Here is a 14003-nt window from a genome sequence, read left to right on the forward strand (position 1 = left end):
TAAGATACATATATGTCTCACATCGGTTGGATATATAGAGTTTACGTGAGTTCAATATATGGTCTTAAACAACCCTTATCCGTAGAGCTAGCTTTTAGGTTGAGTTAGGTCCAATTAATACATTTGTTAACATGATATCAAAGCACATGGTCAGCGTTATGTGTTGGATCGCCCATAATTAGGCTGTCTATAGTTAGGTCACTCGTTAATATCTTCACGATTCAAATATTCATTCCTGGAAATGGAGTTCAATGTATAATCTTAGACAACTCTCTCTCCCTTGAGCTAGCTTTTGGGTTGAGTAATGTTCGGTCCATTTCTTGCTCTATATATGTAATATGTTCGACATCGATTGGATATAATTTCTGAGAGTTCAAAATATGATCTTGGACAACCCTTTCTCTTGAATTAGCTTTTAGATTGAGTAAGTTCATTTCTTTAATGTAAGCAGTGGAAGCTTGATCTTAGTCAACTTGCTGCTCTTTCTTTTGTTGTTTTTCTTTTATAAAAAAACTTTCGATGATTTCTAAGAAATGTTGATGTCAGCTGTATTCTAAGACATATCTATAACATTAATCAAATGAGCTCAAAAAAAGAGATTGTAGACAATTAAATTTGTCGGCCTTCAAATATGACAAGTACAAAATAATTAAATAATTAGCTATTTTTTGGGAGATTAAATTCCTAAAAAAATAAATAGTTAATTAATTGATATTTTAATATATTTTGTGATCAAACCAAAATTTTAAAATCAAGATTGGATCTTGTATCAAATGGAAGAAAATATTAACATTTGTAGTATTTAAAATCAAATCTTAAACCAAATGGAAAGAAATACTAATATTTTTAGTATTTTAAATCAAATTTTGTGATTAATGGAAGATAATCACCAAATAAATCAAAAAGAGCCAATCAAATTGTGACACTTTGTCAAATAAAAATGGTAGAAATCTGCATCCTTCAGCTATAAATAAGGGGCAGATGACCAAGAAAAACACAACACAGAAGACAAAGAAGCAAAAAAAATAGAAGAATTCATCAAGATATTTTTCTCAACAGAAGACAAAGAAGCAAAAGAACATAAGAAATTCAAGATATTTCTCTCAAGTCAAATTCAAGAAATTCAAAGAAATCAAGAGAAGTTCAAAGCGTTATTCTTCAAGTCCATCAAATTCGAGAAGATCAAGGTCTGATTCAAGGGATTAATTGCATTCTTCTTCAAATATATTTAAATTCATTAAAATTCAAGAAGATCGCATTCTTCATCAAATTCAAGAAGTTCGTGTTTTTCACAAACAAATCAAATTCAAAAAGATCGTGTTCTTCGTCAAATTCAAAAAGTTCGTGTTCTTCATAAAAAAAATCAAATAAAAGAAGTTCGTGTTCTTCATCAAATTCAAGAAGTTCGTGTTCTTCATCAAACAAATCAAATTCAAGAAGATCGTGTTCTTCATCAAATTAAATAAGTTCGTGATCTTCATCAAATAAATCGAATTCAAGAATATTGTGTTCATCAAATAAATCGAATTCAAGAAGATTGTGTTTTTCATCAAATTCAAAAAGTTCGCGCTCTTCGTCAAATAAATCAAATTCAAGAAGATCGTGATATTCATCAAATTCAAGATAACAAATTTCAAGGCGCGATTCAAGGAGCTCATCGCTTTCTTCCCAAATTTTGAAGTTTAATTCGATATCAAGGTATTAACCCATCGAATTAACTTTATCAAGACATCAAATCAAATATCAAGACATCAAATTGTCTTCCAAAAAGATCAAATACCCAAAAAATTCACATTTCACAAGAAATTGTCATTGAAGAGGAAAATGAAGGGATTATCTAGAGAATGCATTCACTATTTTTATTTAATTTTTAAAATTCACTTTGTATCCATTTTCTATTTTTTAATTTCAAGAAATAAAGAATTTTGCGCTATAGAGACATATCTATAATATGACACAAAACGAATAAATACATATGCACATATGATTAAGATCAAACCATGCATGACAATTTAATTATAAGATAAAAAAAAACCAATATGACAAACAATAGAATGAACGATTATATTTTTTTTTACCATTTTCCCAAACCCAAAAGAACATATAATTTTCTCCCCTAACTTTTCGTAGTAATGAATTTCGAGATTGTTGCACATGCAAAACACATTTTCATCAGCAGTCGGTATCTCAGTTCAATGTCAGAAATACGTGTAAAAGTGGCCAACTTCGGAGAACGAGTCCGAGTGGAACAGTGCTGTACTGATCATGAGTTTGAGTGAAAACGAGTTTCCATTATGTAATAACTACCAGTTTCATCTCACGATCTCGTGACCTCAAAATGTACAAGAATTAATATTATTAAAAATAATCATAAATTTTATATAAAAATATTAAATTATCATTTTATCTTTAAAAATAATCATAAATTTTATATAAAAATATTAAATTATCATTTTATCTTTTTAACATTAAATAAAATATAAATAATATTATTTATAAGAGATAATATAATAATTTAAATTTAATTATTTGATTAATATAAAATAAATTATTAATAATTTAATTGATTTAAAATTGATAATTAAAATATAATTAAATAATATGACAAAAAACACAAAATTAAATAAAATAAGTTATACAACGACTGTGTACCAAACGTGGAGCGAACAAAGTCCATGATATAAATCAATCATGCGTGACGCATTATCATCCAAAACATAAAGCAATAAATGCAGAACCATGAATAATAATAAAAACGAGACCCACTATTGCTGTACCTGTACGTGCAAATACAGAAGCAAAAAAAACTAAGGAGATGCTAGCTCCGGCAACATATATAACTCAGCTTGATCAACTCTTATGTTTTGAATCTAAATTTGCGAGATTAAAAAAAATCAAAGGATGATTTTGATCTTCTTTTTTCTTTTTTTGCCATCACATTCAAAGCCATAGAGCTCTGGCTTCCTTTAATTTAGGCACCAATTCTCCAGAGATATGGGCCCCCATTACTTTCTCCAGCCCACCGATCAATTTCCCTCCTACAAAAGCCGCCGGCAACTGCTGATCGGCGGCGGCGGCGGATTTCCCGGCGCCGAGAATCTTGAACAGCTCGCTGGTCACGGCGGCTTCGTTCTGCTCGTCAACGTCAAATACCGTGGGTTTGACTCCATGGCCATGCAGCAGAAGCTTGATCACGTGGCACATGCAGCAGCCCTTTCTGGCAAATACCACCACCGCATTCTCGGCCACCAGTTTTCTAATACTTTCGGTGTCTATCGCCTCGCCGCCTGGGTCGCCGGCCGCCGCTGGCGGAGGTGTTGATGAGCCATCGGCGGCGTTGGGAAACAATATTCTGTGTGAGATTGTTTGTTCCATGGTTTGATGATGATAATTGTGGGAGAGGGATCGAGCAAAGAGGGGAGATGGATTGGCTGTGTGGTGGGGTGATTATATTAAATAAAGAGTTTGCAAATAGCAATTTGCTTTTATAATGCAAATACCAAATATATACAATAAAATTAGCATTATTAAAATATTAATCTTGATGTCATGAATAATTATTATGGACATTTATGTGGACATATGTTGATGTGACAATTACTTATTGGATATATAAAATATTACGTTAGCTATTGTCTATGATAATGATTATGGTGATTTCCATTATATTTATCCATGATATCAAAACTAACTAAACTAACTAGAATGTTATATGTGGTGATTAATCATTAAAATGTCATACGGAGTGCCCTCCACCATAAATATTTATTTTTTGCAACTATTGTAGTTTATATATAATTAAATTATATTTAATTTCAGCTTACGTAATAAACAGAAGGATCGTTAATATTTTTGGATAGTTTTCACAGGAAATTTAAGTCTCCCTGAAATTGGTTTTATTTTTTATATAGCAATAATATATAGAATAAAATAAAATTGATTTCGGTAGTGGGAATAGAGAATTTCGATGTCAAATCATGACGTTGTTGATGACGTAATGGATACTATTGGTGACGTTATAGGATAAGAGCAGACAGAAGTTGCGACTGGCCAAGTCCGATTGCTGACGGCTTCAGGAGTTGCTATTCGGACATCACTCGCTGTTCAATAAAAAAATATGGGCTTCCTTTGACCGTGTACTTAAAAATATTTTTAATGTTTTATAATTTAAAAAAATTCAAAATATGTGTTTGGTACAATTCTTATAAAACATTTTTGAAAAATTTTCTTTAAAATGTTCTTAAAGTACAGTTTTTTTAAAAACAAATAAAATGTGTTTTTTGATGTTTTTTTTTAATTTTTTTTTTTAAAAAAAATGCAGATAAAAAATGGTCAAGCAGGTCGTAGACCGGGTTATTTTGCAAACGGGTCATTACACTTCTCGTCTCTCTTCCTATAACCCTAACATTTCTCTCTTATTTTTCTCTCGTTCCTTCCCATCCCAACTCGCCGTCGCCGCGTCCAAACTTCTCGACTCTTGGATTCCTCGTCGCGCAATGCTTAAGGGTGGTTGAAATACACAAGAGATCCCTACAATATATGATCGTGTATTCTAGATTAGCATCAATACAGCTACCTGTTTATAAATATAAATAAATTTATTATTTTTATATATATAAAAATATCAATCAATATATGATCGTGTATTCTAGATTAGCATCAATACAGCTACCTGTTTATAAATATAAATAAATTTATTATTTTTATATATATAAAAATATCAATCAATATATGATCTTGTATTCTAGATTAGCATCAATACAGCTACCTGGTCATTATATAAATAATTATATATATATATATATATATATATATATATATAATTTATTTATTTCTAATTCTTCGACATTTTTCTGACTATATGTTATTTTTTAATTTTGTATTATTAACATTACGATTGTTATATTGTTAAAAAAAATATTTTCCGATTGTTATTAGATATACTCGTGTCTAATGCTAAATACAATAGTTTGAATTTAAAATATAAATAGTACACATGTGTGTTTGAATATTGTATCTAATTCTACCTGTTTCAAATTTGAAAACATTCTCCATCTCAAAGTTGGGGTTGGAGTCTACTGTGCCATAAAAAATGTGGAATATTCGAAAAAAAAATTGGGTAACATCAGGCCAGAGTTGCACTGAGAATGTAAATGTTTGCACAACATAATGAATATATTTTGTTTGCTACATACTTAATAAATATAAATCGAGTAATATACGACTATATTACAAACCATAAAAAATAATTACTTTAATATTGTGGTGACTGGTGAGGCTTCTCAATCAAATTGTCACCACAAATTTCAATTACGGGGGTTTCAAATTCAACCAGTATCTGTTAACATATCAATATTAATATAGTTCATAACTGATCTCAAATAAAGTCAAATATGACTTGAATTTCCGTTTCAAATCCCTTTCCGAACTAAATTATTTTGCCTAAATCAAATTATTCATACCAAAATATAATATACAAATTAATTAAGGAAATAGTAGACTATCATGACTCATGAAAATGTCTCATCGATCTATATTAATGAAACGAGTTTACCTGATCCATATTTATAGTAAAAATTGATAAATTTGACATAAAAAGTAATTTTTTATGAGTCAATTTGAGAGTCGAGTCGGAGATCTATAACATTCGTGAAACGATCTTATAAGAGTTTTTGGGTAAAAAAAAATATGGATGAAATTTATATATATATATATATATTAAAAAAAGAAAAACCCTTACTCGAAGGATAGAATTTTATAAATATTTAGCTGCACGTTGTGTTAAAGTTCCGTGAGATGATAAGTGCTTCTGTTTGATTTTGATGCCATAACAGCATACTTTTTTTCATGTATGTCATTCCCCTGTTTGTCAATAACAAAATCGAATGTAATTGGATTAATATATTCGATTTCAACACCTACAAACATGAAATTGTGAGACGATCTTACATATATTTAGACTATATTTGTAAAATAGATCGATCTAATTAATATGTAAAATAAAAATTAATACTTTAACATAAAAATTGTATCTTCTCATGGTCTTGTCGGAAAAAAATATTTATGTCATAAAAATGACTAATAAAAGTATTTCATAGTAGTCTTTGTGTTAAATATATATGATCAAGAATCTATGGGTTCATCTTGCGCAAATCAACAATAAATTTTTTCAATTAAATTGTTATAGCATAAACGACAGACGTCGAAAATATTTACATGAGAAAAATCTAAATTCCGATGCACTGGAGAGTCGAATGTTTCGACCGCTGAATGTGATTTAATAATTGAAAGCCATCAAATGTGGCTTATTAATTATAAATTTAATTATTTTCAAAAAAAATTATAAATTTAATTCAATTATTTATCGTACCTTCCTTTTTGTTAAAAATAAAAATAAAAATTATCGTCCTTTTAAATTATGGGTGTGACTAAATTATTGTTGGACCTATCTCGCCTTTGTCGACTTTCGTCATCAGGAAGTTAGGTACAATATATCTTGTATTTTTTATTTCAAGTCCATACAGTATGCATTATGTCATTTTCCGATCAAAAGTTGTGTTAATATGGTTTTACGAGTTATTTTTATAACATAAATCTCTTATTCGATCTGATATATGATAAGATATTAATATTTATATCAAAAATATTAATTTTTATTGTAAATATAGATCGATCCGTATATGACGTTTATAATACAATACAATACTTCCTCATGTTTTTTAAAAGGAAATTTAACATTTTCTTAATATAACATTATATAAGAATTTTATTATTAAGGGTTAATTTCATGACCTGTCTATTCTTAAATCATGTTCAATAGTGTTGATGAGATGAAGTTGATAACTTCATCGTATACTAATGTCAGCGTTTATAACTTCATTGTATGATTATAACATTACACACATTCTCCTTAAATTCCATTGATATTTGTAAAAAAGATCAAAGAACTACGAAAACTTATAACATTACATACACTGTCCTTGAATTTTTATTTATCTTAAATGTATTATAAATGTAATCGAAGATTATACAAACCTGATTGTGTGCTTCATTATGGTTAATTTGTTTTGTAAATATGAAAAACCTCATTGGATGTATTTGTTAGGAAAACCATAAATTAACAATATAAACATAGCCAGAATCATCATTGTCAAATCATCAAGAATAATCTGTAAACTTAAAGCGGAAGCATACCTGAAGCCATAATCTTAAATCTTCAAGAATGATCGTTTGATCTTCCAGATCTACGCGTTTTTTTCCTGAGAGCCCTTTTGTTTTTTCTCTGGTTCTATTCTAATAATGGGGATTAGAGATAGTGAAACGTGATACGCGTGATTTTGGGACCATAACCACGTTATATAGATAATTCTGTTAATTATCTTTGATATTTCTGTTTCAACCCATCATGTAAACAGAAATTACATTTTAGTCTCTACACATCAAAGACCCATGTCTTATTAGATACATTAAAGCCCAATAACTGAAAATTCTAATTGACCACTTTAGTTTGGACTTAACGTAATTGACAGCCCACAATACATAATTATTCACATATAATAATTTAATTGATATAACAATCTCCCACTTGGGCTATATGTGTAATCTAATAATTATGTTTTGTGAAAATAACCTTATGAGCTCGAACTGTCATTTCTGAATGTATCTATGATAAACCCGATCCATCAACCGTGTCAACATAGGATCAAAACAGCCTTCGTTATATTTCTGGTAACTCGACCCATCAATGGTCACATATGCCAAAATAACTGAATGACATGGATTATGACATGGATGTGCAACATGAAAATTTCATGCAATGTGATCATAACATGCTTATTTCCAACTGGTCCTCCCTAAACCTTATTGAAATCAAACTTTAGCCATAATCAAAGTGTGAATAAACTGAAACTTCATTTTTGCAGAAATTAACCAAAAACTGAAAATGTCTATAACAAAAAAGCATCCAAAATTACAAAGTCTCTCTAAAACAGAATTTCCTCAAATGACACAACTCTCATACGAGTTGTATGCTCACGAAATAGTTTGGGCGGTAGTCCATTTGTAAGCAAATCCACAACCATGAAGTTTGTACCGATATGCTTAATAGACAACTGTCCACTCTGAATTCTTTCTTTAACAACCAGGAACTTGATATCACTATCACTAGTAGAATTTTGGCTTTTTACTTCGCCACCTATTACTTTGGCAATTATTATTGACGAAGTAATATGGAACAATCAACTTCGGTAATAACATTGGTGAAGTAAAAACTAATTTTTTACTTCAGAATTTAAAAAACACGGGCTTCACTTGTATTTTTGATAACATTTTACTTCAGTATTTTAATTTAGACGAAGTAAAAAGCTAAAAAATAAAATTTATAATTATAATTACTGAAGTAAAAAGAATAACCGGGTATCTTAGATTTTAATTTCCCTCACACTTTTCTATCTAAAATTTATCCTTAAACGCTAGTCCCTTTCTTCTCCAGCCCAATCGCCGCCGATTTGCATCTTCGCCTTCCACCTCCGCCTCTTTGACGGAAATGTTCAGTTGACTACATATTTGGTAAGATCTCGTCGCAATCTCTCTCTCGATACCCATTCCATAAGGAAATTCCAGATTTTTATTTCGGTTGTTGGAATTAATTGCGTTTTTCCGGCCGTTTTTCGATCGATTTTGGTGTTTTCTGGTTGTAGGTTGCTTGGATTTGAGTTTTATAGAGATTTATGGCACCTCCTCAAATTTTCCGACATATTTCAGTCACGGCCGCCGCAAGTCCACCGTTCACTGCCGTAGGATTTCAGACTCGATCTTGCTTAAGAATGGGCAAATTTTCTTATTTCATATTTAGTCAGGAAAATTTTTTATTCTATTTATTCAATTAAGGGTGGACTTGTAGAACTTCACTTGACTTGACAGTGTAGTGAGAAGGAAAATGTGTGTTAAATTGGATGTCATTAACTAGATTGGATCTAAGATTCTTGTTTATGAAACACAATTTCCTGACTACATCTTTATGTTTGCATAAGTACTTTGCTTTCTCTTGGACGTGTCAAAATCTATAGAAAGTAAATAAATTTGGAGAAAATGCACATACTAATATACTATGAAAAGGAAAAAAAAATAGCATTTTCAAGCTTCCGACTTCCATATATATAACCCACAAGACAAATCCTAGGTTTCCAGAACATAATTACAGAGAGAGATGGAAGGTGAAATGAAATTATACAATTGGGGTTACGAAGTAAGAAGTGAGAACTTGTTCAGATGCTTGTATGTCTGCCATCAATTCATACTACAACACAATGTTTGCGCAATTTCTTTTTTATTTCTTGATGTTATTTTTTTTGTCTTGTTCTTTGATTACTCAAGGGTTGTTTACTATGTACTTCTTTGGTTTCTAGATGTTATTTGTGGTGTAGCTCTTTGATTACTCGAAATGCATTTTTTTAAAAAATTTTATTTATGGTGTGGCTTTTGGAATCCTTGAATGATTTTATGTAAAATGTCATTTCCTTTTACTTCTTATATTTTGTCCCTTCTTGTTTCTTGGAATGATTGAGTTCTTGAATTTGCGTTTTTCTTAGGTGCTTGGTCATGGGAGAAAAAGGTCTGAGATATTGGATGCTCCAAAAAGCGATCCACAATGTGTCCTTGGAAACATTTGGCAACTCATTTTCTCTGCTCAGCGGATTAACCTCGTGCTCCGCCGCACGTTGAGGCAGCCAAGTCTTATCTCGTATATATCTTGTTGATTTGATAATATTAATGGGTTTGGTTTTAGGTTCTTATAATTGAGCTTTTCCTACTTTCTGGTACCTATTCTTTCTCTTATCTTCTTAATGATGGATGGAATTTTTGAATTTGGACAGAATCATGCTTGTCCGTATGAGAAATATGTGTTTGATGTTTTGCTGTATTTTATTTCTCCTGATAGAAACGATGATCTGGCCGTGGAGTTGCATTCCAATGTTACTGCTGAATCTTTATCACTCTCTGTTTTCCTTTTCTTTATCTACTTCATTGCTTTTTTTTCCTTAAATTTTATGAATTTATTAAGTAATTTATGTTGTTATGGTCATGATGTGATTATTATTGGAGTTTCAGACTGCTTTGGATGTTTAAACTAAAAGATGTAAATATTTACATATAATCCGTACTAATGATTTAAGGTTCTTTCTATTGGTTTTGTTACAGCTCTTACAAGATTTTCCTAGATAGATTGTGTCACTTGAGACTTGTAGAACAGGTACTTGTTGAAGTTATGGTTGAACCAATCTCGGATGTTGACTTCATTTCCAGTTATGATTTTGAAATTGTTTTACGCTTCCGTGACAGTATTTCAAATATCTTCTTATTGTGTGTAGTCACAGATAACTATTTCGGAAACAGATCAATAAAATATGAAAACTTGATTTGAAGCCAATGTTATCCAATCAAAATGAGAGAAAACCTGAATTATTTTTTTATACAGAGTGATTATTGATCTTTGGCGATCATAGCATGTCACTTATAAATTTTTTCAAAATCTTAAAACCAAATAGAAATGAAACGGATAAAGTATTTCCATACAGAGAATCATACATATAATAGATTATACTTTATTCCGGGAAATGGGAATTTATTACTAGTTTAGCTGATGATAATGGCTATGGATGAGCTATTACAAAATCTCTTGTAGCCGCAGGTGCTGAAATTTATTGGTACATGGGTGTCTATATGTATATGAGATTTATGTTTCAATATTCAAGTGTTAATTGAACTTTTTTGGCATGTTCTATATTCTTGATGACAATATCATCTTTCAGGCTCTAACCCGTGTATGCGTGGATTTTCTTATATCCATCATTTATAATTTTAATATTTCTCTTTATTAATGTGTGGTTTAATGGTTTGGAATTGATGCTATAGGTTGCCAGATGGTTGTTTGATGGAAATTACAAAATTTTACCCATTAGATGCAGTTTATGACTGTCCCAAGGATGTTCCTAAAGATGTAATGAGAAGTTTTTTTTTTGTTTTGTTTTGGCAATATTCCCATTATGAAACTCTACATTAAATTATTTGTTCCTTGATTATGCAGTTCAGAACAAATAATCAGTATGCAAGATCTTCAAATTGGACAGTAAAGGTATTTTGTAATAGAATCCTTTGTTTACTTCTCTTAACTTTTTTTCGCAAGTGCACCAAAAGCTAGTTCTTGTTCTTCTTTCACACAAACTTGAGCAGAGTTTTAATGGGAATGAGAATTATGTATATGGCATGCTTTAGGGTTCCTCTCTCGATCTCCACTTTGAGGCCAGATCCCATCGGTCCAGCGCAACTTCGGAGAGGTCGACTGTGTCAGGAAAAGGTTTATGGTCCTCTTGCAAAGGATTGTATTGGTTTTTGTTGGAAATCTGTGGAGTATACCTCAGCATCGATTTCCAGATTTTGAAACAAAATGGTATTGAAGACACCGGTTATGGATATCGTCATGTCGCTGCAATTTCTCATACCACAGGAACAAGATGGGGGCACGGGGTCAGGCAGCAGAAATAAACCTCTTTTAAAAATGGGTACACCTGCTGGTGCTCTTTCGAATGAGCAGTTTTCATAATGGGGAAGTGTTTTCTCCCTAGGTATATATCATAACAATTTTGTGCTAATATTCAACTTATCTTGCATTTTGACAGCTTATTTTGTTTTTGTCGTGATGTTCAAACAGGTGAGGAAGCAGTATACGATCACAAAACAAAGGGAACAATGGACGGAAGAGGAGCATAAAAAGTTTCTTGAGGCACAAGATATTCATGGATTGGGTGCCTATGCTTATGTTATACCATCAGGATGACTTAGTGGTGTTTGCTTGTATCTTATTTTCGCGTGCTTAGTAATCCTTATCGGTTGGTCTATTTCAGTTATTGGGAGGAACTGGCAGGCCTCCTCCCCTGTACATTGTTTTTCTTGTTATGAAAAAAATAACCAAATGCAATTAGAAACTTACTTGGAGCAGGCATGAATGTGGTGGTCTATTGCATGTGTATGTGTGTGTACATATATGCATATACTGAATCATATTCAAAGCAGACTGAGAATAATTTGTGGGCTCTTGGTGAATTGTTTTGATCATGATTTCTTAACCTTTTTTCACGCTCTTTCTTTCTGTTAGAATAAATCTTGGCTTGGATCGTTAATCAATACGGTGATCGGAAATTTAAAGCTTTCAATTTCAAACATTCACATCAGATACGAGGATCTTGAGAGGTATGCAGGTTTTTATACCGGATTCATCCTTACTTTCTTCCCCCTTTCTCTGCTTCTTTCTCCCCTGATCTCTGAATGTAACCCAAAGCAACCATTTCATAGTGCCACTGTTTACCAGTAATCCAGGTCATCCATTCGCAGCTGGTGTAACCTTGGATAAACTTTTAGCGATAACAGTGGATGATAATGGGAAGGAGACTTTTATAACTTGAGGTGCATTGGAGCAAATCCAAAAGGTTCATGTCCCTTGAAATCTTAATCGAGAAGAAACAGAATTGTGTTTCTTCAACTGTTCCTATCAAATAATCAATTCCTTATGTTTGTGGTTTTACTGTGTTTGGTTATTATTTACCTGTGCAACTTGATCCACGCAATGTATTCTATTAATTCGGAAATTTTAGTGTTATATTATATTTGAGAACTTTAGTGTTATAGTGTTATATTATATTTGAGAACTTTACTCATTTGCTTACCTAATTCAGTTTTTTTTTTTTCTAAACTTATTGCTGAAATATTTTTTTATTTCATTGTAGGGTAATATAAAACAAAGTGGTTCGGTTGAATGCGGATTTTGTGTGATGAAGCATATGAAAGATATAGTTGAATGTGAAAATCTACATTTGGATAAAATGGTGAGTTTCCTTTTCATTTTATTATTTGGTTTACGTGAAAATCTGTTTCCATCCTTTTTTGCTACTTAGTTGCTCATAAATGAATCTGAAGTTGGCATCTGTTTTGAATTTGGCATTTATGGTAGGCTCTATTTTGAAGTTGGCATTTTTGGCATTCTTCTTTCCAAACTTTCTGTCTTAGCACTGTTAGTGGTGAAAGGGTTTTATAATTATTTTTTAAACAACTCTTTTTCAGAGATATTGACATATTGTACTTGCTCGCTGGTTTATATAATATTTTCTCGTACGAAAAAGGCCATTATTCCATGCTGATAAATGTTGGAATCAAAATTGTCTGAGATTACTTGCGACTGCTCTATGATGTATGGATTATTGTTTCTAGTTTGGATTGGGTCAATGGTATTTCGTGCGACTGTTCTATGTTCTGGGCATTTGATTCTGCACTTATTGGCTATTTCTCTATCTCTCACCACCTGTCCATTCGTTCTCGCATTCTCTGCCTCCCTAATTCTGCAAATTTAGCACTCATTTCCAAACCAAAAACGTAATATGAAAAAGGAATAAGATTGCAAGAATTTCAATAATTGGTGCTGCAAATGGTCGAGGCAAGGTTTGTGATGCTATAGACCCACAAATACTTTTATTTAATTTTTCTTTAGATCTATTATGTTGAAGCTTCAAGCTTTTCATTAGCTAGCTGTTGAAATTATTTGTGAAATGGAAAATATATATGTATCCTTGATAGAGTACTGTGTTTTCAATTTAGTAATGTTTTAATTTAATCATCTGTTGCAATGACAACCTGTGATCAGTACCTGCATATGTCGTTACCCTTATTTGTGAACTGGCAAATATGAATCCTCGATCTTAAATTTTATTCTAATGTATTTTATTTTTTTTACATTTCAGTATTCAGGATCCATCAGGAACCAATATTACGACCAAGCTCAATTTGACGAAATTAGAAGTGAATGGAGCGAATTCGTCTACTCCTATGTAGGTTCATAAATTGGTCATATGCACGTTGGGATGCATAATACTTTTATTGATGGATATACTTTTGGATGGATAATTTATCAATCTTTTGTAGAAATATTCGTGGATGCATAATTTTTTATTGAT

At 31.4% G+C, this 14003-nt stretch overlaps 1 protein-coding gene and 2 long non-coding RNA genes across 3 annotated transcripts; 2 read left to right on the plus strand and 1 right to left on the minus strand.

Annotated features, from left to right (window-relative positions):
* Window positions 1-2574: 2574 nt before the first annotated feature.
* On the minus strand, window positions 2575-3522 carry LOC140892571 (glutaredoxin-C9-like). Its single transcript, XM_073301503.1, has one exon. The coding sequence runs from the start codon at window positions 3373-3375 to the stop codon at window positions 2941-2943; it is 435 nt and encodes a 144-aa protein (XP_073157604.1). The 5' UTR covers window positions 3376-3522; the 3' UTR covers window positions 2575-2940.
* A 4956-nt stretch (window positions 3523-8478) lies between these two features.
* Window positions 8479-9685, plus strand: LOC140886500 (uncharacterized). The gene is made up of 3 exons (XR_012151572.1): window positions 8479-8568; window positions 8700-8795; window positions 9591-9685. It is a non-coding gene; the product is annotated as an uncharacterized lncRNA (long non-coding RNA).
* Window positions 9686-10671: 986 nt separating this feature from the next.
* On the plus strand, window positions 10672-11287 carry LOC140886327 (uncharacterized). The gene is made up of 3 exons (XR_012151522.1): window positions 10672-10999; window positions 11087-11134; window positions 11233-11287. It is a non-coding gene; the product is annotated as an uncharacterized lncRNA (long non-coding RNA).
* The last annotated feature ends 2716 nt before the right edge of the window (window positions 11288-14003 follow it).

Source organism: Henckelia pumila, chromosome 3, assembly GCF_033568475.1.
Source record: "Henckelia pumila isolate YLH828 chromosome 3, ASM3356847v2, whole genome shotgun sequence".
Taxonomy (NCBI): domain Eukaryota; kingdom Viridiplantae; phylum Streptophyta; class Magnoliopsida; order Lamiales; family Gesneriaceae; genus Henckelia; species Henckelia pumila.

Excerpts from the sequence above, each read along its gene's own strand:
- LOC140892571 (XM_073301503.1), bottom strand. The coding sequence starts at position 3,375 with ATGGAACAAACAATCTCACACAGAATATTGTTTCCCAACGCCGCCGAT.